At 51.7% G+C, this 25,038-nt stretch overlaps 2 protein-coding genes across 9 annotated transcripts in view; both read left to right on the top strand.

Annotated features, from left to right (window-relative positions):
• Positions 1 to 4,260: 4,260 nt before the first annotated feature.
• RHEBL1 (RHEB like 1) lies at positions 4,261 to 7,513 on the top strand. Its single transcript, XM_019960665.2, has 8 exons — positions 4,261 to 4,527; positions 5,137 to 5,208; positions 5,566 to 5,633; positions 5,910 to 5,992; positions 6,083 to 6,139; positions 6,340 to 6,387; positions 6,724 to 6,805; positions 6,977 to 7,513. Exons 1-8 carry the CDS (start codon positions 4,476 to 4,478, stop codon positions 7,064 to 7,066), a joined length of 552 nt encoding a protein of 183 aa, XP_019816224.1. The 5' UTR covers positions 4,261 to 4,475; the 3' UTR covers positions 7,067 to 7,513.
• A 2,730-nt stretch (positions 7,514 to 10,243) lies between these two features.
• Positions 10,244 to 25,038, top strand: part of KMT2D (lysine methyltransferase 2D) — a 40,633-nt gene continuing 25,838 nt past the window's right edge. For 5 of the 8 annotated variants that reach the window (XM_070789176.1, XM_070789183.1, XM_070789179.1 and 2 more), the window contains exons 1-17: positions 10,244 to 11,716; positions 15,903 to 15,988; positions 16,238 to 16,364; positions 16,539 to 16,762; positions 16,878 to 16,987; positions 17,121 to 17,283; positions 17,852 to 18,017; positions 18,110 to 18,224; positions 18,374 to 18,531; positions 18,728 to 18,873; positions 19,012 to 20,634; positions 20,722 to 21,827; positions 22,604 to 22,717; positions 23,065 to 23,175; positions 23,716 to 23,820; positions 24,513 to 24,694; positions 24,846 to 25,010. In XM_070789176.1, the coding sequence (XP_070645277.1) occupies positions 15,940 to 15,988; positions 16,238 to 16,364; positions 16,539 to 16,762; positions 16,878 to 16,987; positions 17,121 to 17,283; positions 17,852 to 18,017; positions 18,110 to 18,224; positions 18,374 to 18,531; positions 18,728 to 18,873; positions 19,012 to 20,634; positions 20,722 to 21,827; positions 22,604 to 22,717; positions 23,065 to 23,175; positions 23,716 to 23,820; positions 24,513 to 24,694; positions 24,846 to 25,010 (4,664 nt within the window). In that variant the 5' untranslated portion in view covers positions 10,244 to 11,716; positions 15,903 to 15,939. The remainder of the gene's footprint in view (positions 11,717 to 15,902; positions 15,989 to 16,237; positions 16,365 to 16,538; positions 16,763 to 16,877; positions 16,988 to 17,120; positions 17,284 to 17,851; positions 18,018 to 18,109; positions 18,225 to 18,373; positions 18,532 to 18,727; positions 18,874 to 19,011; positions 20,635 to 20,721; positions 21,828 to 22,603; positions 22,718 to 23,064; positions 23,176 to 23,715; positions 23,821 to 24,512; positions 24,695 to 24,845; positions 25,011 to 25,038) is intronic. The other 3 variants (XM_070789177.1, XM_070789184.1, XM_070789181.1) reach the window with 3 other exon arrangements.

The following is a 25,038-nucleotide window of genomic DNA, read 5'->3' on the forward strand; positions in this document are numbered from 1 at the left end:
ACATTTTATTTTCTTCAAGATTTTTGTTTGATGTGGGCCATTTTTTAAAAGTCTTTATTGAATTTGTTACAATGTTTCTGTTTTATGTTTTGGTTTTTGGCCTCAAGGCATGTAGGATCTTAGCTCCCCAACCAGGGATCAAACCAGCACCTCCTGAAATGGAAGCGCACTCTAGAGTGCAGGGAAGTCCCTTCATTTTTCATAGAGATACTTAAAACAGTTTTCTGGCAGCAATTCATCTTCATTTTATCTCAGCTGTTTGAAATAGAGCAATGTATGATGCTGTCTCTAGAAATTTTATGCTAAGCTTATTTATTGAACATTAGGGTAGTTTGCTTCCCTCATTTTATCCTTTATTGGTGATCTTTGCATATCTGTGATCTTTATGAAGTAACCATTTATGCCATCCCTTTATGGTGATTGATATTTAACAAATATCTTGGTCTCAAGATACGCAGGTCTATTAGAATGGCTCACTAAACATTTGTTCCTATTCTCTTTTGCTTTCCTTTGCAAAGAGTGGAAAACAAAATGCTAAACAAAATTTCCTGGCTCTCTTGTAGGTAGAGATGACCATATGATACAGTTCTGTTCAAGATGTAGGAGAAAATTTTCCATGAGATCTTGTTTCTGCATTAAAAAAACAAAAAACAAAAAAAACACCTCGCAATAGAAAGTCCTTTGTTTTAGTCCTTTTGCTTTCTTCAAGGTGCAGGCAGGGTGTAGGAAAACAAAGGGGATAGAGCAGCACCCCAGGTGAGTATCAGAGAAGCTCTTAACTACTGTAGGCCTGAAGGGTGAGGGAGGCAATTACTGGAAATAGAACATGAGAGCTGCCTGTGTTGGGGTAAGGGGAGTGCTTTGAGAGTTGCTGTGACCTTCATAGTGGGAATAGACCATCTCTTCCTTCTGTTCTGTGAGTACTCCTCTTTGGCTGAACCCACCTGGGATCCAAGGATCAAGGTCTACCTCTTAGACACAAATCTAGGTGGAAAAGGGTAGAAAGTTAACCTGGAAAGACAAGCAATAAAAAAGGCATCTATTACTTACCTTTATATACCTACTGTGCAAGATATGGTAAGAGTGCCTGATACAAAGGAAGGGATGAAGAAAATTTTATTGAATTGAATCCAGTTCTTTATTTTATCCTACAGTGTTTAAAACCTAATCTGGGATTACTGCCAACCTCATTCAGGCCCAATAATCCAACATAAAATTGCTGCTCTACAAGGAACTTCCTTTACCCAACAGTAAAGGTCCTTTTCTGAGACCAGATTAAAAAGTGGCTCTTTGAAATAACTTTTGTAGATATGGATTTTTTTTTTTTTTTTTTTACTGCTGCTGCTAAGTCACTTCAGTCGTGTCTGACTCTGTGTGACCCCAGAGACGGTAGCCCACCAGGCTCCCCCATCCCTGGGATTCTCCAGGCAAGAACACTGGGGTGGGTTGCCATTTCCTTCTCCAGTGCATGAAAGAGAAAGGTAAAGTGAGGTCGCTCAGTCGTGTCCAACTCCTAGCGACCCCATGGACTGCAGCCTACCAGGCTCCTCCGTCCATGGGATTTTCCAGGCAAGAGTACTGGAGTGGGGTGCCATTGCCTTCTCCGATATGGATATTTTTAAGCATGAGATGGTTCTTTAGTTTTATAAAGCCTGTCCTCTAATACAATCTAACTCCTACACACTCACCTCATCAGGGTCTTCCAGAAGAAATAACTTTTGTATGCTACCTATATGACTAAGTCTCAGTTTCTACATCTGTAAGAGAACAGTAATAACAGCTACCCATTACTCAAGTCTTTCTGGTGGCTCAGTGGTAAAGAATCCACCTGCCAATGTAGGAAATGCAGGTTTGATCCCTGGGTCAGGAAGATCCCCTAGAAAAGGTAATGGCAACCCACTCCAGTATTTTTATCTGGGAAATCTCATGTACAGAGGAATCTGGCTGGCTGCAGTCCATGAGGTCTCAAAAAACTTGGACATAACTTAGTAACTAAATAACAGCAACAACTCAAGTCACGGACACAAATGTTACCTCCTCAGGCTTTCTAGGATATATAAAAAGAGAGTATGGGGCTTACCTGGTGGCTCAGTGGTAAAGAATCTGCCTGCCAAGGCAGGAGACACAGGTTCTATCCCTTGTCTGGGTAGATCCCACATGTCACAGAGCAACTAAGCCTGCGAATCACAATTATTGAGCCTGTGCTCTAGAGCCTGGGAACCACAACTACTGAGCCCACATGCCTAGAGCCTGTGCTCCAAAACAAGAGAAGCCACTGCGATGAGAAGCCCAAGCAATGCAACTAGAGAGTAGCCCCTGCTCTCTGCAAAGAGAGAAATGCCCAATCAGCAACAATGACCCAGCACAGCCAAAAAAATGAATAAATACATAAAATTATTTTAAAAGGAGAGGAATAACACCCCAAGTTACTTTCTAGCCCACTAATGTCTTATTTATTTTTTTCCCATTGCAGTTATTACTTTTTAAATTGTAACTTATTTACTGTTTGCTTGTAGATTGTTGGTCTTCTCCCAAAAGAATACTTGATCCTTGTAAGCAGAGATGTTGTCTGTATTGTTTGTTTGTTTTTTTTTTCGTTGTCTGTATTGTTCACCGCTGTATTCTAAGCACCTGGAAGGGTGACTGGGACATGGTGGTTGTTTGATAAACATTTGTTGATGAATGTGTGAACAATGCCAATTAACAACCTCAGGCTGTGGTGAATATTAAATTAGATGACAGTGCAATGCTCCTGGCATAAAGTAAAACTCTCTCTAAATCTAGGTGTTTTCTTTCCTCTTTTTCCTTCCTCACCTTCTGTATCCACACCTTCAGCAAGCAAGTGAACTTAACCTCAGCCTCAAAACACACCCCGAATTCTCTGAATGAAATTCATTCATCACTATCACTCTTGTCAAGCCACTCTCACTCCTTACCTGGTCTACAAATAACAGTCTCCTGACTGATCTCCCTGTTTGTTCCACTTGCTCCTGTTTCTCTCAAACCCCAGTCCATTCTCCACAGTCAGAAAGATCTTTTAGAAACACAATTCAGATCATGTCATGCCCCAATTTACTTAATGACACCATCAACAGCCATCACCAGCAGCTTTCTAGGTATTTAGAATTAGCCCAAACTACTTTACAGGGGCTAGCACCTGCGATCCTCTTAGACTTCATCTACTTTAGGCTAACTGGCTTTCTCTCTCTTTTCTGGATTTTAACAAACTTATTTCCATTCTAGTGCTGGTGGATTCTTCTGTCTGAATCTTTACCTAGCTGGCTCCTTACTGTCATTTGAACTTCAGCTTAAATGGGGCTTGTTTTGAAATGAAAAGTCACTAATTTGTGTCACTAATGACTAATCCAGTCGTTTCTTACCACAGTTCCCCCCCCCCCCCCTTTATTTTTATTTATTTGGCTGCGCAGGGTCTTAATTGCAGCATGTGGGATCTTAGTATCCTGACCAGGGGTTGAATCTCCGCCCTCTGCATTGGGAACGAAGAGTACTCTGCATTAGACCACCCAGAAGTCCCTTGTAACACTGCTTTTTTTTGTTGCACTTAATATTATCTAACATTTACTTGTTTATGTTTGTTTCTTCCCAACTGAATTTTAAGCTTGTGAACTCAGAGACCTTATCTATTGTGTTCATCACTCTATCTTCAAAGATAGAGCAATAACTAAAACATATCAGATCAGATCAGATATATGCTTAATAAATATTTGTTGAATAAATAAATGCTTTGATTGTAATAACGATAACAGCTAAACCTCAGAGGACTTGGCCACAAATTCTAACAATTTTTCAAGGAATAAGACTCGCAGTTCCGAAGTTAGATCCTGGAAGACTACAGAAACCTGACAATAAAATATCTGGGGCTAAAGTTTGGAGGGGGATATATTAAAACTTTGGCCTTTTTCCCCTACCCAAGGACTCCGGAGATCTTGGAAAAGGGAGACCTAGAGTCTTTTGACCATAAATTCTAGCCCAGCCACAACGCTTTTCCATCCACGATTCTTTGCAGCCACTATTACTCGATTGCAAACGCGCAAACACCTCTAGGACCCCGGGTTCCTTTCTGTTTCTTTATGAATGAACCGGGTCTAGTGTGCGCATGCGCAACTCCTTTTTCTCCCGCTCCACGTGAGGCCCGCCCTTCCCTCCTGCTAACGGCTCCGCCCCTATCCTTTCTAATGGACCAATGGCGAGCGGCCTGGGGGGCGGAGCCCTGAGCGGCGCGGCAGTGTAGTTCCCCGGTCGCCCGGCTCCCTCGCCTTAGTCTTGCTGTGTTGTGATCACGTGGCCAGCTCCGGGCGCGGCGCTTGTTTTGGTTTCCCTCTAGCTTGCCCCTGGCAGCTTCAGAGTGAGCGACTTTCCCGTGCCGGTTGCCACACCTGACTGCACTGCGACTTTCTCTTCTTGGGGCTCTCTCAGCTCCAAGTTCTGCAAGCCCCTCGGGGCCGGCTCCTGCCATGCCGTTAGTTCGCTACAGGAAGGTGGTCATCCTCGGATACCGTTCTGTAGGTGAGTCTCCGTCTAGGGCAGAGCACCAATGCACCGCGGCTTTGTGGCCAGAGGAGGCGCACTGCCGCGGGAAGGCGACCCAGGGAGAAATGGTGGCATCCTTAGAACCAGCTTGTAGAGCGAGGACTGAAAGGTTGGAGTGGGAAAGGCTGGGGTGGTGGTAGTGTTCAAGGCGGCAGGAAGCTGGAGCATGGAAGAGTTAACATGGGCTTACGGCTTGAACATCACAGTGGTCCTCAGTGTTCGTTACTCTGGGGGGTGGAGGTGGGGGCAGGATTTGATGGCGGGGGCGCGGTCTGGGTGGGGCAAGTCTCAGGTGTCGGATGCAAGGCTGACTGAATCCTGGGGAATCCGGATCTTCCCAGGAGTTGGGTGGGGAAAGACAGCAGGAAAGGCTTCCTGCGTCGCTACTGTATGCATCCGGTGGCCAAGGTGCAGAGACCTGGGGCGAAAAGAGGGTGAAGGAGTCTAAGGGACAGCATTGCATGGGGCATTCACAGGCTAGGATGCTAATTCGGGGTTTCCTTTAGTCCAGGGCCACAGCCCAAAAGGACAGAGGAAATGAATGTGGATGGGTGATTTGGCTACAATTACCTCTGCTTCCCACAGGGAAGACATCTTTAGCACATCAATTTGTGGAGGGCGAGTTCCTGGAAGACTATGATCCTACTGTGGAGAATAGTGAGTAAATTTCTCCCCTTGGGGTGAGGTAGGGAGGGCTTGGGTGCCCCCCCCCCCCCCCCCCCCCCCCCCCGCCAAGGCCACAATTTGGGATTTTCCGGGTGCCAAAGGGATGATTTAATTAGATATTAAATCTAATCTCTTCTCTATCAATCCTGTTCTGTGAGTGGAGCTAGAGTGTGCATTTTCCAAGATACTGAGTCCAGGATAGTGCATGTGTAGACAATAATAAGCCTAACATTGTATCTTAAGTTTCCTGGAGAGCTCCTTGAACCTGGCCCATCTGTGTTAATATATAGGGGCACAGATTGCTCACCCTACAAGGTACCTCACAGTCAAGTTTTCTTTTCTTTTCAGCTTACAGCAAGATAGTGACTGTTGGCAAAGATGAGTTTCACCTACACCTGGTGGACACAGCAGGGCAGGTACCAGTTTGGGGTAGGGTGTCTAAATGTGGCAGTTCAGTCCTGGGAGATGAAGTCTGGTAGCCTCTGAGGCTCATCTGTAAAGTAGTATTAAAAGAAAAGCATTTTAGCAGTATTTCAGTGTGCAGTGCTGTTTGGAGCTACTCTATAAGTACTTGTTGGATAGAAGTGACTGGAGTAGGGAGTGCCACAGGGAGGGTCCCCAGGATGCAGCCCAGCAAACTTGGCCATCTGAGTCTTGTGAATCAAGGTATTGATGTTTTTATTTCTTGTCAGGATGAGTACAGCATTCTGCCCTATTCATTCATCATTGGGGTCCATGGTTATGTGCTTGTGTATTCTGTCACCTCTCTGCATAGGTAAGTGACCAAGGTTGAGAGTGGGGGACTTGGGAGGACCTGAGGGCTGTCCCAGAATAAAATTGTAAGATTCTTTTCTTGTGTTTAAAGCTTCCAAGTCATTGAGAGTCTGTACCAAAAGCTACATGAAGGCCACGGGAAAACCCGGTACGTGCCACAGGGGATAAAGACATAGTGTGGACACCAGGGAAGAGGGAGGGCAGAGGGGCGTATTGATCCAAATTAAGGAGGAAGCCGGGACATAGATCCTATCTGGTTTGATGGGGAGTTGTCCAGCTATGAAGTGAAGGAGGTTGGGGTCCATGGGGAACAGAGGGGATTCTGTTGTAACTGCTGTTTCCTCCCAGGCTGCCGGTGGTGCTGGTGGGAAACAAGGCCGATCTCTCTCCAGACAGGTATGGAAATCTCTGTAGCTTAAGGCAAAGGAAAGTGTGTAGGAATCAGTCAGGCTCTTGTCCTGGCTCTGCCACTGATTTGAACCAGTCGTTTTACCTCTTTGTTTCTAACTTGAAGGTTAAGACAAAATGATCCTTCTATCTCAAAAGCTATAATTTCATATTTCAAGCCTTAGTCCTAGGCTCCTTTGTTTTCTTGTATTTTCTTCTTTCCCAAACCTTCTCCCAAACCTTGGAATGAGACGAGTCAGAGGAAGTCTAGTTTCTGTAAAGATTTTTCAGAGAACATGGGGCCTATTGCTATTCTTCATTTTCATGTCCTGAATTTGCTTTTAGGGAGGTCCAGGCTGTTGAGGGGAAGAAGCTGGCAGCATCCTGGGGTGCAACATTTATGGAGTCATCTGCTCGAAATAATCAGGTACTGGGCCTGAAGAGTAGGAAGGTGGTGGGGGTAGCAGTGTTTTTCTTTTTATGCCACTGCTTGGTGGTGGGGATGGTGGGGGAGTGGGGCATTCACCTGAGAGTTGGGTGGTATTGGCAGTGAACTCAACCAATTTTTTTTTTTGCCCTGAATCCTTATCCCTTGCAGCTGACTCAAGGCATCTTCACCAAAGTCATCCAGGAGATTGCCCGGGTAGAGAATTCATATGGACAAGAGCGCCGCTGCCATCTCATGTGAGCCCAGAGATGAGCTCTTGAGCAAGGGGCAGCTGCCTTGATTCTGCCCCTGGTACTTTCCAAGCTCCAGTGGGGGCGTGTGGGGGCGCCCTCAGGACTTCACGGGTTTGTTTGGTTGCCAGCTGTGTCCCTGGCCCTCTAGGCACACAGTGAGGTACCCTCATGTTTGCACACTTACCCAGGCTCCAGTGGCCTGGTTGTCCATGTTTACAAAGAGGCAAGGATGTCTCATGGGCACTGTCCTCTAGCTCTGTTTTTGCTAAATATATGAACTGTGATAACCTATGGGGTTGGTATATGAGTCCTGGGCATTGTTTATTCAGGACCCAGTCTCCTCTGTAGGTTTTGGGTGTTGGCTGGGTGAGGGGAGCTGGGGACTCCTGAAGCGAAGCTGGCTCCCAGGAGTGACAATGTACATATGCAAATAAACTGAGAAATCTTTTTGTAATTGACTTCTCTGTGTCTGGGGAGCACTCAGGGCCAGTATCTTCTTTTCTAAGGAGTGATGACTGTGGCCTTTGGTAGAGAATCAAGGTTTTTACTCCTCCAACCTTGTTCCTATTCCTTACCCCTAATTCATTCAGGACCATCACCCTAAGACTTACTACTTATTTTTCCCAACTTTCTTTTCTACCCTGTTCTCCCATACAGGTAACCAACTGACTGCCACTCCCATCCAAATTTGTAGGCTCTCACAACTCCCTTAACTACAGAAACACCGCCCTCTAGTGGCCAGCTGCCACATGCTGCCCTAGCTTCCCTCCTGGGGCCTTGGGATTTGTTGGAACTCAGAGAGGATACGTTTGGGTTGGAAGAAAGACCCTTGTTCCTAATGATGTAACAACTGTGAAGTAGTGTGAAGGCAGGGACTAAAGTGTTGCAAAGATTTTAATTTTTTAAGAGAGTTGAATAAAGGAAGGAATAATGCCCCGATCAACCCTCACTCCCTGCCCCTGATCTCTTCAAGTGCCTTTCATTAAAATAGATGTTCTTTGCTTTTTTCATACCTTTCACACTTTTGAAGTTGTGTTACCTTTTCCAGGTGTCAAAGGCTATTGCTTCTGTTCTTGTTGACCCACCACCTCAGTAGGAGGATGGGTTCAGCTAGGAAAGTTTGGTCCTAACTGCCTTTACCCCCACCCCCTCCCCAGCAGCCCTAGGTCCTAAGTGGCCTAATACCTCCTGCAACGACTTATAAGGGTGACCTGAATGGTATCCTTCACAGGAAAGGCATAGAGTTCTGCCAACTGGGAGAGCCTGAGGTACTCTGTCAATGCACTTAATTGGGAAAAATGGACAAAATCCGGGTGTGATTTTTAGCTATGACCTTGTTATGGCCTGGCTCCCGGCTAGTTGGGCTTATAACTGGGGGTGATGGTCTGTCATGCTTGTTTTTAAAAGTCCTGCTGGCAGCTTCTGCATCTCTGATATTGAATCTAAAAAGAAATAAGGGCTGCAGAAAAAAGCATATTCCAAAGAGCAATCTCTTAGGGGCTCAGGAATCTCTTTAGGGTTCTCATCACTCTCTCTCCTTACACTAATATTAGGTCTTTTTGCACATCAGACCTGGAATTCTCATTACAGGTATCTATACTATTGTTATGTCCATGAGGTTTGAAATGGGATAACAAATATCAGGTTTTTGAGAGGCATATCAAACAATCTCAAAGCCTGATAGTAGTAAAGAATAGTGGTTAATGGCTGGGTTAAAAAGAGTTCCTCTTCCACTTAACTGTGTGATGCTAGGAAGACACTTAAACTCTCTGAGCCTCTGAACCTCTCTTAGTGTCTCATTTACTATGTGTAGTTAAACCTTCCTCATAGGATTGAGGTAAGAATAAAACTAAGGTGATATATGAAATGCTTAGCATAGGTCCTCATACATAATAAACCCTTAAAAGATGGCTATTGTGTATTATTTGAGGTTTTTCTGGTGAGGATCTGCCTCCTGGCCTCTGGGTGCAGAAAGTAGGGAGAGGCCTTCCATTTACAGGTGAGGAGTTACTGCTGGACTTTTTTTTGCTGAATTAGACCTGAATGGTCAGTGCAGAGCATATTACAGTGTTTGGCTAGCCAAGACATACCTAGTCCTGATCCCTCCTATGACTCTGGCCAGTAGGCATTTAGGTCTTCTGCACTGTCCAGTATAAAAGCTACAAGTCATATATTGCTATTTAGTTTTAAAATTTTTTAAAATTAAAAGTTCCTCAGTTGCACCACTTACTTTTCAAAGTACCCAATAGCTACATGTGACTAAGCCACATGAATGTATAGGGCGTTTCTATCATTGCAGAAAGTTCTATTGGACAGCACTGTAAACCCCTTCCCACAAAACCAGCCCTGCACCTGGTTTGTGTCTTTCTCCACATATTAAAATAAAAATTTAAAAAATATTTATATACACATACACACATCCTAGGACAAACATGGCCATTGGCTTGCATTACGGCAAGGCTCAACTTCTCACTAGATGTGGTTTGTTGAACAATTTTATGTATTTTAGTGTCAATCTCTTCATCTGTAATATGGACATAATTCCACATTAATTCATAACGAGGGTGAGGAATAACTAAGAATATTTTAAGTATCCAGCGCATTTGTTAATTTGTCTCCTCCTGTCTATCCCGTGGGTAGAGTTAATGCAGAGAAATCATTCCAACCCTTTCTCATCCAGACTAATTGGTGGCGGGGGGTAGGGGGAAGGGGGGCAGGAGGGGGGCGGGGGGGGCGGGGGGGCGTCCCTGCAAGCTGTTTTGGGATCTTGCGTAGAATAACAGTACTCTAGCCAAGTAGCAAGGCTACAAGTTACATGCCCTCTGTTTACTGAAAAGGCGGGGGGGGGGGGGGGGGGGCGGGGGGGGTGCTGGGGAGCACAGGCCCTGAAGATTCGGAAAGAAGGGCTGGGGCTGGGAGCACCAGGGAAAGGAGGGGAAACTCTGCATTTCTGTTTTGACAGGGGAGGTGATTGTGGAGGCACTAACAGTCCTCTTTCCTCTCGAGGGGGGTTGAGAGCCAGCAGGAACGACTAGGGACTCGTTCCGCTTTCCTTTAGGCCCCCGAACGTGGCAGGAACCCACCCTTTGCAGCGCCAGGCGCCGTGCCTCACTTTCTCCATTTGCGGACTCCAGTTCCCAGGATGCAGAGCAGCGGCCAATCTCCAGGCTCTTCTTCCATCCCCCTCCCGGGAAAGATTGCTCTTGGCCAAGACAAGGGGCAGCTAAGAGTTTCAGGGACCGATAACTCCAGCGAAACGGAATTAGAAAGTGTCCAGAGTCCTAGTTTTACTAGCCTGGTGGTAAAGGAGGCAGTTCCAGGTCTGGGGCGAAGAGGAGGGGGGCTTCATTCCCACGTGTCTGCACAGCGGCCGGCCCGGCGCAGTCGGGGTTAACCTATGGCGGAGGGATCCCGCTGCGTGTGCGTAGAACTGCAGAGTCACAGCCTTTCCTCCGAGAGGACCGAATCCCTCCGCCGCTCCGCTCCAACACAAAATAGGGCCGCGTCTTCTCTTTTCTCCCCTTCTGGAGTGGGGTTCCCCGGGCAAAAGGGCCACCCGGATCTCGCGCCGGAGGCTTCCTGAATCTTCACGACCGCTGCCGAGATCTCGGGCCAGGAAATAGCCCCTTCGCAGGAACCACCCTACCGGCCGAACAGGAGGCGGAGGGGGGGGGAGGCGGAGCGGCGCCGCGCTGCACTACTTTCCTCTCCGGTTGCAAATGGCTGCCTCGTTCCCCACTTTCCGCTCAGTTTCCTGACCCCCCGGCGCCGGGAGCCGGGGTTGGGCCATGCACCTCTAGGCCCCCCGCGATCACAGCCAGCCGGGGGTCGAGGGGGTGCCGCCGATCTGAGCCGGCCAGGCCGGGGGCGGGGCAGCTCCCGAGGCCAGAGGGGAAGGGAGGCGAGCGCAGGGCCTGGAGCGGCCGGAGGGGAGCGGGCAGAGGGCTCGCACCGCCCGCCCCTTCCTCTTCCTCGCCCACCTACCCTCCTCCCTTCCCCAGGGGGGAGCAGAAGGTGGGGGGCTCGAAGCCGCCGAGGGAGAGTGCTCGGGGTCGAGGAGCCCAGCACTGGGTGTGTGTCAGGTTCAGCCCCGCGGCCCCGCCGGCTCCGTGTCGCCGTAGCTCGCGCGGCCCCGGGGCGCCGGCCCGAGGGGGAGAGGGGCTCGGCGCTCCTGCGAGGGTCTCACGTTCCATCCGGGCCCGGCGCGGCGGCGCGGCATTCCTTCCGGGCTGCTGGGGAGGCGCCTCGACGTTCCATCTGGAGAGCCTCGACGTTCCGCCCGAGCCCGGCGCGGGCGACCGGGGCGCTGGCCCGGCCCTAGGACTGAGAGGCCGCCCGGCGACGCGGATGCGGAGCCTGCTCGCCCAAGATCAAAGCCACCGGTGCTCTCTTTGTGTCCGCTCGGGATTCGCCGCCTTGGGGCTGTCCATGGAAACCTAAACTGCTGGAACCCGAGGCAGAGAACCCTTCTTCGGCTTCTTGCTTTTTTTGAGGGGGGGGGAGGGTGGCCACTCCGACCTGGATTTACCGTTCTTGGCCCCCTTAAGCCCCCCCGTGCGGGGGGCGGCTGTGATCGCTCTGGCGGTTGGAGGTCGGGGAGCGGCCCGGGCTCTGGCCATGTTCTCGGATGAGGATTTCTGGATCGCCCTGTGAAGAGGTGAGTGAAGTCCGCCCGGCCAGGGCCCAGAAAGGGTTGGACTGGGGGCATAGCCAGATGGACTATCTTGGCCCGAGCTGGCCTGTAGGTTGGAGAAGGGGGTGCCAGAGCTGAGGAGGGTTCCTTTGGCAGGGTCTGTCAAGGGAACCTGAGCCAGTCGCCAGAGGAGAACCGAGGCCTGGTGTCCTGGGGTGTGCCTCTTTAAAGACTGGGGGGTTCAGGGAACCACGGGAGTTTGGGAACCTGGCCAGAAAGTCTCTCTGCCTGTTTATTTTTGTGTTGGGGGGAGCTCTACTAAACTAGGACCCAAGCCCTGATGCCAGCACCAATCCCAGTCAGCTGCTTCTCCTTCAGGGTTCCTTGTGGGCCTTGGGAATAGAACAACTTGGGAACGGGGGTAGGGTGCCACTGCCAGGTCAGACTTAGTGCCAGGTTGGACTTTAAGGTTGTTCTTGCTCATCCGGGCACTGAGAGCAGTCTCTGGGAGACTCAAGGAATCCTGATTCCTGCACTAGGCCTTATTTCACTGTGCATGGGGCAGAGTGGAAACTGACTATTGTGATGAAGGAGGTGGCTGGGGCAAGAAGGAGGCGGGGCTGGGGGCAGCTCTGGCCTTGCTGGTCAACTTTAAACTACCCCTGCCTGGCAAAGTGACCCCAACGAGGCCTAGTGCTGTCTTAGCCTGCTTTGCTTTCCCTCCTCTTGGGATGGACATAATCTCTAGGGGATTATAGAGGAGGCCGTTGAGATTTGCTCCCTGTGAATGTGGGCTGCAAAAAATGGCTTTTGTCTCCTGCTTTCTCCGGGCCTGGTCGCCCGTAAGTCTCTGGCCAGTCCTGCAGGGCCCCTCCCAGACCTCGCCAACCTTTTTCAGTCAGGGAATGTTAACTAGTCCTGTGATCCTGTCCCAACCCTGCAGAATAGGGTGGCCAGTACCTCTTTGGAGGAGAAATGACCTGATAGGAGCATGTCTCTGAAGCCAGTGTTTTCAGCCCTGGCAGGAGGTGTTGGGGAGAAGGGGTGTGTGTGTGTGATTGCATGAAGGGTGCAGCATGAGCCTCTGGACCCTGGGCTGGGACAGCCCCTCTCACAGCTGTCATGCTGCCCAGCCAGGATTTGGCTGCTGTATTTTGCTCCCTCACTTTGTCTCCTCCAACATACAGAGGCTCAACCACTTTGAGCCTGGTCTTGGAAAAGACAGAATAGGGGTTTGCCCTTGAAAGGTTTTGGGTGGTAATCCTGAGGTGAGAGGTGGCACAGGGGTGCTGAAATGAGGCTAGCTGTCACCCATGCTGTCTGCCCCTGCCTCCTGTGGAGGGCCTCTCCGGCTGTCTGTCCCTAAAGAACTTCCTTAAGAGACACCACTCCTTTTTGGCTGTAGCTGACCCTAGAATGACCCAGGGATATAGTTCAGAGGGTCTCCAGAGCCCCTGTTGCCGTTTGGGTTCTTCCCTGGAGGGCCAGCCCAAAATGGGGGTGGGGAGAGGTGTGGTTTGATTCTCAGGCTGGGAACCAGGAAGTCCTGAAGTCCTACAGAAGAGCTGTTCACTCAAGGGCCTGCTTCAGCCTTTCACCTCTCCAAGCCTCCATTTCCCCTTTGGCTGGCATAATGGAGCTAAAGCTTTTGGTCTGGGATGGAGGCAGAGGGGAGAGTGGGTTGAGATGAATCTCTGCCTTCTTTCTTGCTGTCCTGGGCCTCTTTAGCCTGGAATCAAATGGACCCACCATGGTTTCACTCGCTAGATCTGTGTTTCTCTAGGATCCCTAGTTCCCTTGAGGAATCCTGGCCAGGCCTTAGCCCAGTTTAGACCCAGGGAAAAACCCTTGGAGTATATGTGTGTTTCTGGTTTTGAATGCTGAGACAGGGGAACCTGTGGTTTTTATTTGTTTGGATCTGTTCAGGGGCCTGACAACTCGGACTCAGCATTGGTGGGGGAGGTGCTGGACTGTCCAAAGGGAAATGGGACTCCTTAGAAGAGCCTCTGGATTCTCTGGTCCAGCTTGGAGGACACTCAACCCTTGGCTTATCTCTCATCTTCCATGATCCCATAAATGAGGCTGCAGCTTTGGAGGATGTTGGTACTGTTTCCCAAAGCTAGATGCAGGTGGTTTCTGCACCTCCCTAGGCAGTGCCAGCGTTACCAGTTTGAGAGGGCTGCGCTTGTGGGAGGGCGGAGGAATTCGTCCCTCTGGCCTTGTGTGAGGCAGTCCTCCCACCCACTGCGCTATCACTGTTGCTTTTGATTTCTTGCTGTTTGTGACTCCTTTAGCCTCAACTTTGAGAGTACAACAGTTGGAAGCTCTTGGGGATATTTAGTGGTAAGGTACCACGAAAATTGCACATGTTTAGGAAACTTTGAAGCCTTCTGGGTGTGGTCAGGCCTTGAGTGGCTGAATAGGAAGAGGAGCCTAGCTGGTGCCCTGACCTCCAACCCCTACTTCACATAGGTGGCTTCTGGGGGGCCCTTGAAGTGCCAGAGCATCTTTTCTCTGGGCTGGCTAGATGGCCACCCTGCTTTCCTTTTAGGTGTGATTATGTGAGTGACAGTTTTGGGAAAGAGATGATCTGGGAGTAAAGGTAGCAGGTATCAAGTGATACTTCACTTTCCCAGTCTAGTAGAATCTAATAGTGTAAAGGGAAAGGAGTAAAAATTGCCCTTCCTGTGGCATGTCCCATGAGGCCCATTGCCAGTCTTTGGAAATGGAATATTAACTCAGGGAAAGAGCACTGATACTGTGGTTCTTAGGTGATTGATTTATGGATCCTGGGCACCTTTGAGGATTCCCCCAGCCTCATCTGCCCCATGCACTCAACCCCAAGTGGCTGACTGGGGTATTTGGTGTGGGGAGAGAGGCTTGTCTTTACAAAGGTTGGTGTGGTCCTTCTGGTTAAATAAGAGGAGTGGAAAAGGGGAGACAGAAAATTCTCAAACTTTCATTTAGAGTTCTGTAACCTGCTCCACCTGCTATGGGAAAATTATACTTTATATAGTTTCTCTGCTTAAGCCCCTACCCTTCCCACTAAGAGCGGTTGGCACCTGTCCCTTTCTTCCCTTCTTCTATAGGACCCCTTTCCTCTTCCTCAGCTCTGTAATTCTTTACTTCTCTCTTTTTTGTACTGTGTTTATTAGTTTCCTCTGAGATTTAGGAAAATATGCCCAAAGGTGTGTATCTTGACCTTCTTAGGTATAACTTTAGTGTGTTTCATTTGGCTCTGGGATAGGCAGGCATATCTTAGAAGAGGGGACCGTTACCCCCCACCCCCATAGTGTGTGTGGAAACCCTGCCTGATGGAAGAGGAAGGAAGCTGCTTTGCTGTGTCCTGCCCCCGTTTAGAACAGCTCCAAGTGGCTGTGTGCTTCCTGAGACTACAACTCCCAGCATGCCTAGCGTCAGGCCTGGCTACACATGCTCAGTAACTCTTAAGGCCCCTTCTGTTAACTTCTAGGGACATCTAAGGAGGAAGGGCAGTTGGCGTTGCTAAGGGCAACGACCTGAGGCCTTCAGGCTGGGTGAGAACTTGAGCTCAGTCATGGCAGGGGCCAGGGGGTGGGCCTGAGCTAGATTTAGATGGGCAGTTGGTGGGAAATTGGGAGTTTCTTCTGTTATGATTGGAATATTCTGGTTGAAACCAGTGGAGGTGGGGGAGATCCATCCAAAGCTGGGATTTCGTTCCAGTAACATGTTCTACATCTTGCAAGACCCCAAATTTGGTCTCCAGTAGAGGGATTTCAGCTGAACTCAGACTTCTTGGTTTATGACTACTCCTGGGTTAGCGCTGAAAGACCTCTAGGATGGTAGCTGACTTGAGAACTGAGGGAAAAGTCCAAGGGATAGGGCCTGCCAGAAGCCAAGAACTCAGATGTGAGGCAAAGAGGGGTACTAGATGTAGCTTGTGGGTGCTTCTGGTTGTCCTGGGAACTCTTAGGCAGGAGATGGGAAGTGGACCCCCCCGGGAATTCAGAGTGGAAGAAGAGGATATGTGTTTATTGGAGGGGAAGTAGACGGTGGGACAAGGGTTGGGGAGAAGGATTTTCCTTGTCATTAGTACAGGAGTTTGTAGGTGTGGTTTTGCTCTGATTTCTATAGGTTCTAGATAACATTAGCTGCCTTCTCCTCAGGATTTGGAGGAAAGTGTTTAGTGGGAAGATTTCCTAGACAAATAGATATCTCTTGGCTCTGACAGGTCTCCCCGAGAGGGCTCTGCCCAGTCGGAGAGAGGGATGGACAGCCCGAAGCCGCCTGGTGAGGATAAAGATTCGGAACCAGCAGGTGGGTAGGACGAACAGTGGGTTTCTGTTCTTCCCAGGAAATCTTAGATTTCTGGTCCTAGCACAGGGACAGAAGCTAAGTCTGTCTGATAGACAGGTAATAATTGAAGGACTTTGTTCTTTGGGACGGAAGTTGAAATGTCATCACTGTTATCCACCAAGGGTTTTGGGTAATCTCATGGGTCTGATGAGTGGACTGGTATTAAACAGAGGATAATGGCTGATACATGTTTTTTCTCTGTTCATTCAGCTGATGGACCTGCAGCCTCCGAGGAGTCAGGTGCCACTGAGCCAGACCTTCCCAAACCACATGTTGGGGAGGTCTCTGTGCCCAGTTCTGGGGGTCCCCGGCTTCAGGAGCCTCCCCAGGACTGCAGGTAACTAGTTTGGGGAGATGAGAATATAAGGATGTATGAAGACTTGATTTGAGCATCTGGGGCTTTCAAAGTGGAAGATTTAGGAAATGAGTGTTCAAGAAGCATAGGTGTGCCAAGTCGTGGGGTTGTTGAGGGTGCAGGACTGGCGTGGTGCTGATGCTTGTGTGTTCACAGCGGGGGTCCGGTGCGGCGTTGTGCTCTCTGTAACTGCGGAGAGCCCAGTCTACATGGGCAGCGGGAGCTACGGCGCTTTGAGTTGCCATTTGACTGGCCCCGGTGTCCCGTGGTGTCCCCTGGGGGGAACCCAGGGCCCAGTGAGGGAGCGCTGCCCAGTGAGGACCTATCACAGATTGGTTTCCCTGAGGGCCTGACACCTGCCCACCTGGGAGAACCTGGAGGTAAGGGAAGGGAAGTGGGGTAGCTGACTTGGGGAGGAAATGGGGTAAGGGCTAGGTGGTCCTGAACCAGGGGTCACGTTCTTGTTAACTGTTTTCCCTCTTTCCACCTATAAAGGGTCCTGCTGGGCTCACCACTGGTGCGCTGCATGGTCGGCAGGCGTATGGGGGCAGGAGGGCCCAGAACTATGTGGTGTGGACAAGGCCATCTTCTCAGGGATCTCACAGGTGGGGCAGGGGCCAGGGAATGGCACAGGCAAAGGGCAGGGTGGGCAGAGGGCATGCTGGGTTAGAACTGGTGCCTGGCCTGTGGCTCTGGAGAGAGCTGGCCAGTCCTGAGGCTTTGTTTCCACCCTGGCAGCGCTGCTCCCACTGCACCAGACTTGGTGCCTCCATCCCTTGCCGCTCGCCTGGATGTTCACGTCTTTACCACTTCCCCTGTGCAACTGCCAGCGGTTCCTTCTTATCCATGAAAACACTGCAGCTGCTATGCCCAGAGCACAGTGAGGGGGCCACACATCTGGGTGAGGAGTCCTGCCCCTTGGACAGGGGACACGTGAGGGTCCACGGCTCCTGGGGTTTTTATGCTCTGCAGAGTGCTCTGAAATCTGTAATTACGTGCTGTCAGTCTGCCCCATGAAAATAGGCTTGGACTCTGAGTGCAGTGGCTCTGCCTGTCTCATTTACCGTGGTCTCTGCAGTACCTGGGTTTTCCAGGTGGCACTAGTGGTAAAGAACCTGCCTGTTAGTGCAGGAGAAGTTAGAGACGTGGGTTTGATCCCTATTTGGAAAGATCCCCTGGAGAAGGGCATGGCAACCCACTCCAGTATCCTTGCCTGCAGAATCCCATGGACAGAGGAGCTTTGTGGGCTACAGTTCATGGGGTCTCAAAGAGTCAGGCACGACTGAAATGACTGAGCATACATGCGTGATGTAGTGCAGTGCCTAGAGCAGTGCCTGGTGTATGTTAGGCAGACACTTACAAACTTTGTTCATTCTGTGTCTGTGGAATGCCAGTTATGTAGACAGCACTGTGCTGAGTCTGTAAGGAATCCATAGCTGACCTGTGTCATCCTTCCCTTCCTACTGCAGAGGAGGCTCGCTGTGCAGTATGTGAGGGGCCAGGGGAATTGTGTGACTTGTTCTTCTGTACCAGCTGTGGGCATCACTATCACGGGGCCTGTCTGGACACTGCTCTGACTGCCCGCAAGCGTGCTGGCTGGCAGTGCCCTGAATGCAAAGTGTGCCAAGCTTGCAGGTAAAAGTGGGAGGGCAGAAGGGAACCTTAGGTGAAGCACAGGTCAGGGTTGAAAAGGAGGGCAGGGAGAACCCTGTTATGTGCCCCCGCAGGAAACCTGGGAATGACTCTAAGATGTTGGTCTGTGAGACGTGTGACAAAGGATACCATACCTTCTGCCTGAAACCACCAATGGAAGAACTGCCTGCTCACTCTTGGAAGTGCAAGGTGAGTGTGCCCCAGTGCTCCTTACTCTCCCTAATTCCACTTCCTGCAGCGCCCCAGGTTTCCCCTTTGGGACATGCCCTGTGCTCTTCTCCCGTCTCTGCGTCTCTGTTGTCTGACCGGTGGCCATTTTGCTTGTTCCCTTCCGCTAGGCATGCCGGGTGTGCCGGGCCTGTGGGGCAGGCTCAGCTGAGCTGAATCCCAACTCTGAGTGGTTTGAGAACTATTCGCTCTGTCACCGCTGTCACAAAGCCCCGGGAGGACAGCCTGTCAGTTCTCTTGCTGAGCAGCACCCCCCGGTCTGTAGCAGGTAAGTGGTGTGGATTGGCAGAGGTGGGGAGGGGGCCTGGGAGGTACTGAGATGGGCAGGGGCTGTGTTCAAGCAAACAGCCTTTGAGAGGAGGGCCATCGGGTGAGCAGTACATTCTAGAGCATCCATGCCTCACCTCTGTGTGCTCTAGAGGGGTCCGTAGGTGATGCGAGTCTGCTTCCTGTGCCCTCTGCAGATTCTCACCCCTAGAGCCTGGCGCTACCCCCACTGATGAGCCCAATAGTCTGTATGTTGCGTGCCAAGGGCAGCCAAAGGGTGGACACGTGACCTCTATGCAACCCAAGGAACCGGGGCCCCTGCAATGTGAAGCCAAACCACTAGGTGAGTAGGGTTTGAGGGTTCCTGAAAGTAATCCCCTTCTATCCTGCAGCAAGGGCCAATCTCTGCTTTGCCCCGACCCTATACTTGCTGTGGGGGTGCAGCTGAGCTAGGTAGGAGCAGAGTGTGTTATGTCTGCAGGGAGAGAAGGGGCCCAACTTGAGCCCCAGTTGGAGGCCCCCCTAAATGAGGAGATGCCACTGCTGCCCCCACCTGAGGAGTCGCCCCTGTCCCCACCACCTGAGGACTCACCCACGTCCCCGCCGCCTGAGGCATCGCGCCTGTCCCCACCGCCTGAGGACTCACCCCTCTCTCCACCGCCTGAGGAGTCTCCTCTGTCTCCCCCACCTGAGTCACCACCCTTCTCTTCCCCAGAGGACTCCCCCCCACATCCCCCACTCGATACACCCTTACCCCCACCACCTGAAGCGTCACCCCTGTCCCCACCACTGGAGGAGTCTCCTCTGTCCCCTCCCCCTGAAGAATTGCCTACTTCCCCACCACCGGAAGCATCTCGCCTGTCTCCACCACCGGAAGAGTCACCCATGTCTCCGCCACCTGAAGAGTCACCTATGTCTCCGCCACCTGAGGCCTCTTGTCTGTTCCCACCATTTGAGGAGTCGCCCCTGTCCCCTCCACCCGAGGAGTCTCCTCTCTCCCCGCCACCTGAGGCGTCACGCCTATCCCCACCGCCTGAGGACTCACCCATGTCCCCACCACCTGAAGACTTGCCTATGTCTCCCCCGCCTGAGGTGTCACGCCTGTCCCCCCCGCCTGAGGAGTCTCCCCTGTCACCGCCACCTGAGGAGTCTCCCACATCCCCTCCACCTGAGGCTTCACGCCTGTCCCCTCCACCTGAGGACTCCCCTACATCTCCGCCACCTGAAGACCCGCCTGCTTCCCCACCTCCGGAAGACTTGCTCGTGTCCCTGCCGCTGGAGGAGTCACCGCTGTTGCCACTGCCTGAGGAACTACGACTTTGCCCCCGGCCTGAGGAGCCACACCTGTCCCCTCAACCTGAGAAACCACGCCTGTCTCCTGCACCCCAGGAGCCGCGTCTGTCCCCCGCATCCCAGGAGCCGCGTCTGTCCCCTGCACCCCAGGAGCCGTGCCTGTCCCCTGCACCTGAGGAGCCACGCCTGTCCCCCGCACCCCAGCAGCCGTGCCTGTCCCCTGCACCCGAGGAGCCGCGTCTGTCCCCCGCACCCCAGCAGCCGCACCTGTCCCCGGTGCCCCAGCAGCCGCACCTGTCCCCTGCGCCTGAGGAGCCACGCCTGTCCCCTGCGTCCAAGGAGCTGCGCCTGTCCCCTGCACCCCAGGAGCCCTGCCTGTCCCCCGCGCCTCAGGAGCTGCACCTGTCCCCCGTGCCTGAGGAGCCACATCTGTCCCTTGCATCCGAGGAACCACGCCTGTCTCCCCAGCCTGAGGAACCATGCCTGTCCCCCCGGCCTGAGGAACCGCGCCTGTCCCCTCGGCCTGAGGAACCGCGCCTGTCCCCTCGGCCTGAGGAACCGCGCCTGACCCCCCGGCCTGAGGAACCACACCTGTCCCCTCGACCTGAAGAGCCCATTGAGGAGCCAAGCCTGTGTCTTGCATCTGAGGAATTGCCCTTACTCCTCCCACCCAGGGAGCCACCCTTATCCCCTGTGCTTGGAGAGCCGGCCCTGTCTGAGCCTGGGGAACCACCTCTGTCCCCTCTGCCTGAGGAGCTGCCATTGTCCCCATCTGGGGAGCCATCTTTGTCACCTCAGCTGATGCCACCAGGTAAGGGGCTCTTAGTACCCTGTTACTCTGGGATGGTCTTTAACTCTTTATGGCACATCTAATCTAAGAGCTTCTCTTTTCCTCCAGATCCTCTTCCTCCTCCACTTTCACCCATCATCACAACTGTGGCCCCACCAGCTCTGTCTCCGTTGGGAGAGTTAGAGTACCCCTTTGATGCTAAAGGGGACAGTGACCCTGAGTCACCACTGGCTGCCCCCATCCTGGAGACACCTATCAGCCCTCCACCAGAAGCTAACTGCACTGACCCTGAGCCTGTACCCCCTATGATCCTTCCCCCATCCCCAGGCTCCCCCATGGGACCGGCCTCTCCCATCCTGATGGAGCCCCTCCCCCCTCGTTGTTCCCCTCTCCTCCAGCATTCCCTGCCTCCCTCAAACTCACCTCCTTCCCAGTGCTCTCCTGCCCTGCCGCTGTTGGTTCCTTCCCCGCTGAGTCCCATGGACAAGGCAGTGGAGGTCTCAGAAGAGGCTGAGCCACAGAAGATGGAGACTGAGAAAGCCCCAGAACCTGAGTGCCCAGCCTTGGAACCCAGCCCTACTAGTCCTCTTCCATCTCCTCTGGGGAACCTTTCCTGCCCTGCACCCAGCCCTGCCCCAGCCCTGGATGACTTCTGTGGCCTGGGGGAAGATACAGCCCCTCTGGATGGGACTGACACTCCTGGTTCACAGCCAGAGGCTGGACAGACCCCTGGCAGTTTGGCTAGTGAACTTAAGGGTTCTCCTGTGCTCCTGGACTCTGAGGAGCTGGCCCCTGTGACCCCTATGGAGGTCTATGGCCCAGAATGCAAGCAGGCAGGGCAGGGCTCACCCTGTGAAGAGCAAGAGGAGCCACGTGCACCAGTGGCCCCAACCCCACCTATTCTCATCAAATCCGACATCGTTAATGAGATCTCCAATCTGAGCCAGGGCGATGCCAGTGCCAGTTTTCCTGGCTCAGAGCCCCTGCTAGGCTCTCCAGATCCCGAGGGGGGTGGCTCCCTGTCCATGGAGTTGGGGGTATCTACAGACGTTAGTCCAGCCCGAGATGAGGGCTCCCTGCGGCTCTGTACCGACTCGCTTCCAGAGACTGATGACTCGCTATTGTGTGATGCTGGGACAGCTATTGGAGGAGGCAAAGCCGAGGGGGACAAGGGGAGGCGGCGCAGCTCCCCAGCTCGTTCCCGCATCAAACAGGTGAGGGGCTATCCAGCCGCTGGGTGTGTTTGATGTCCCGTCACTGTCAGAGGTACGGTTCTGTTACTCACTGATACCTTCCCACCTGACTTATTGAATCCTAGGTTCTCAGAGGGAGAAGGCAATGGCAACCCACTCCAATACTCTTGCCTGGAAAAATCCCATGGACGGAGGAGCCTGGTGGGCTGCAGTCCATGGTGTCGCTAAGAGTCGGACACGACTGAGCAACTTCACTTTCACTTTTCACTTTCTTCCATTGGAGAAGGAAATGGCAACCCACTCCAGTGTTCTTGCCTGGAGAATCCCAGGGACGGAGGAGCCTGCTGGGCTGCCGTCTATGGGGTCGCACAGAGTCAGACACGGCTGAAGCGACTTAGCAGCAGCAGCAGCAGCAGGTTCTCAGAGATTCTTGAGTTCATCTTGTTATTTTATTAAAGAGAACACCAATAACAGAGGGGAAAATAACTTGCCCAGGTTCTTGGTTCCTCAGTCAATAGAATCGGTACTAGAAACTCAGATCTCTCAAGCTACTCTTTTTTTCTTACTGTATAGTACTATGTTGGCCACTCTTTCTTGGAAGATCAGGAGTGGTTTGGACCAGAGCTTCTACCTGTTGCTACCCTAGAGTTTGGGCTTCCTCTCTGGCCCTGACTGGGAAGCCTGGTCTTTGTTACCTGCCATGCTCTGTCCCTTTGTCTCTTCTCTTGCCGATAAGCCTATGGACCCCACCTGTTAGCCCTCTACTTCTCCTGTAATCACCCATTTCCCTCACTCAGGGTCGCAGCAGTAGTTTCCCAGGGAGACGCCGGCCACGTGGAGGAGCACATGGAGGACGTGGGAGAGGACGGGCCCGGCTAAAATCAACTACTTCTTCCATTGAGACTCTGGTAGTAAGGAGAGGCCTCCCATCCCCCAAACATGCTTCAGCTGGCCCCTTCAAGATTAAACACCCTTTAAATCCTGCCAGTCCCCTGCACGCTCTGCCTGCCTGCTAGCCTAGGGCCTGTCCAGCTATGTCTGTGCTCCTTCTGTCCTCTTGGTCCCCAGGCTTCTCTGAAATGTGATGTTGGGCTGAGGCCCAGTTTGGGAGCTGGGGTGTTCTTCTGCTTCTTAGTCCTGGCTCCTGGCCTTCATCTTAGCCGGGGGTTTATGCCGCCTTCCCCCAACACCAAAGAGGAAAGCAGCTTAGTCGGGGCAGATTTAGCTGCCTCACTTTGCACAACTCTCTGCCTATAAGGTTGCTGATATCGATAGCTCTCCCAGCAAGGAGGAAGAAGACGATGATGATGATACCATGCAAAATACTGTGGTTCTCTTCTCCAACACAGACAAATTTGTGCTAATGCAGGTACTGTACTTGACTCAAGTAGTCCCATCTTCAGCAGTAACACCTGGCAGACTGAATGCCAGGATGGCATTTGGATATATGTGTTTTGATGGGAGGGTAAATGAGGAAAACCAAAGACCTACTTCTTGGAATACTAGAAAATGAGCTTGACACTGAACTGGGAGCAGGGAATGTAGCAGTGAAAAAGGCAGAAACAATTTCTGCTCTATTGAAGCTCCTAGTCTAGGAACATGAGTAATCTTGAAGCTACAGAATTTGTCGTGTAAGTTACTGTGATCCTGATCAGTCTTCACCCACCTTGTCTTTCACTTCTCATTACCTCTATCCATGGTAGGCTGTATCATTTCAGATTACCTGATCAGACGAGCAGGCAGGCTAGGAAGGAGCAGGGTCCTGTGATGGCTCACTGTGTCCTAATGCAGGGATAGGCTTTTGGTTCTCTGACTCTCTCCTGTCAGATTAGTGTCATAGTCAGTCACGGGGACTGAGTGGTGCTGAGGATGTGAGGCGGGACACTTGGGTTTCTGTGTGTTTCCCCAGGACATGTGTGTGGTGTGTGGCAGCTTTGGCCGGGGGGCAGAGGGCCACCTCCTTGCCTGTTCCCAGTGCTCTCAGTGCTATCACCCTTACTGTGTCAACAGCAAGGTGAGTTCAGAGCTCCAGAGATCTGGTCTGGGGAATGGGATCAGTTATTATTTATCCTAGGTCTCTTTCCTGGCCACTCTACTTAAAGTGGTCACTGGTCATGGAACTTGTTCCTCAGTTTCCAGTGGCTGTCAAATTCATCTTGGGAAAAATGTTTTGGAAAACATAGTGGTCTTATAAGTTTCTTTGTGATAGGTCATGACTTCCTAGTATAATTGAGTACATTGTATAAATTGTGAGAACTTTTCTAGTAGAAAACATGGTTTGGATATAAAATATAAAATCAGCACCAAACACATGTTCACAAAGAGAAAGCAGTTTTTGACTCAAGCATGATCAGTCATTTTGGGGTTTTCATTAACATTTAGAACTTGTCCACTGCTAACATTCACTGACTTGGAGCAGTATGTTCAAGAAAAGCTGGGGGAAATACAACCTGGGTAGTGAAAGATCTTAACCAGGCAGTGGCTGGGTGAGGCTGTTCTTTGATCAGCGGAGATCCCTGGAAGCCTAAGTTTAAGAGCCACTATTTTAGGGGTGAGGGTGCTCCGTGTATCTTCCCTGTGCTCAAATGAAGGTCTGGCCTGGGTATGGGGGTCCTCCAGCCCCACCTGTATAAGTCCCAGCACCCCTGGAGAGGTCTGCCCTGCCCTCTGCATCACCCCCTGAGGAATTGCCATCTCCTGCACCAGATCACCAAGGTGATGCTGCTGAAGGGCTGGCGTTGTGTGGAGTGCATCGTGTGCGAGGTGTGTGGCCAGGCCTCAGACCCCTCCCGCCTCCTGCTCTGTGATGACTGTGACATTAGCTACCACACGTACTGCCTGGACCCCCCACTGCTCACCGTGCCCAAGGGTGGCTGGAAGTGCAAGTGGTAAGGAGACTAGCAACGTCAGATGGGCCTGACATGTTTAAGAGTGGGTATGATGTTGAATACATGGCTGAGGCTGGGTTTAGAAGGCCAGGCTGGTTTGGGTACTCTGGGTAGGTCAAGTATTGAGGGTCTGTCTTTCTGCCCCCACCAGGTGTGTGTCTTGTATGCAGTGTGGGGCCGCCTCCCCTGGCTTCCACTGTGAATGGCAGAATAGTTACACACACTGCGGGCCCTGTGCCAGCCTGGTGACCTGCCCTATCTGTCACGCCCCCTACGTGGAGGAGGACCTGCTGATCCAGTGTCGCCACTGTGAACGGTGAGGGTGCCCGTCTCCCCCAGATAGG

Source organism: Bos indicus, chromosome 5, assembly GCF_029378745.1.
Source record: "Bos indicus isolate NIAB-ARS_2022 breed Sahiwal x Tharparkar chromosome 5, NIAB-ARS_B.indTharparkar_mat_pri_1.0, whole genome shotgun sequence".
NCBI classification, from domain to species: domain Eukaryota; kingdom Metazoa; phylum Chordata; class Mammalia; order Artiodactyla; family Bovidae; genus Bos; species Bos indicus.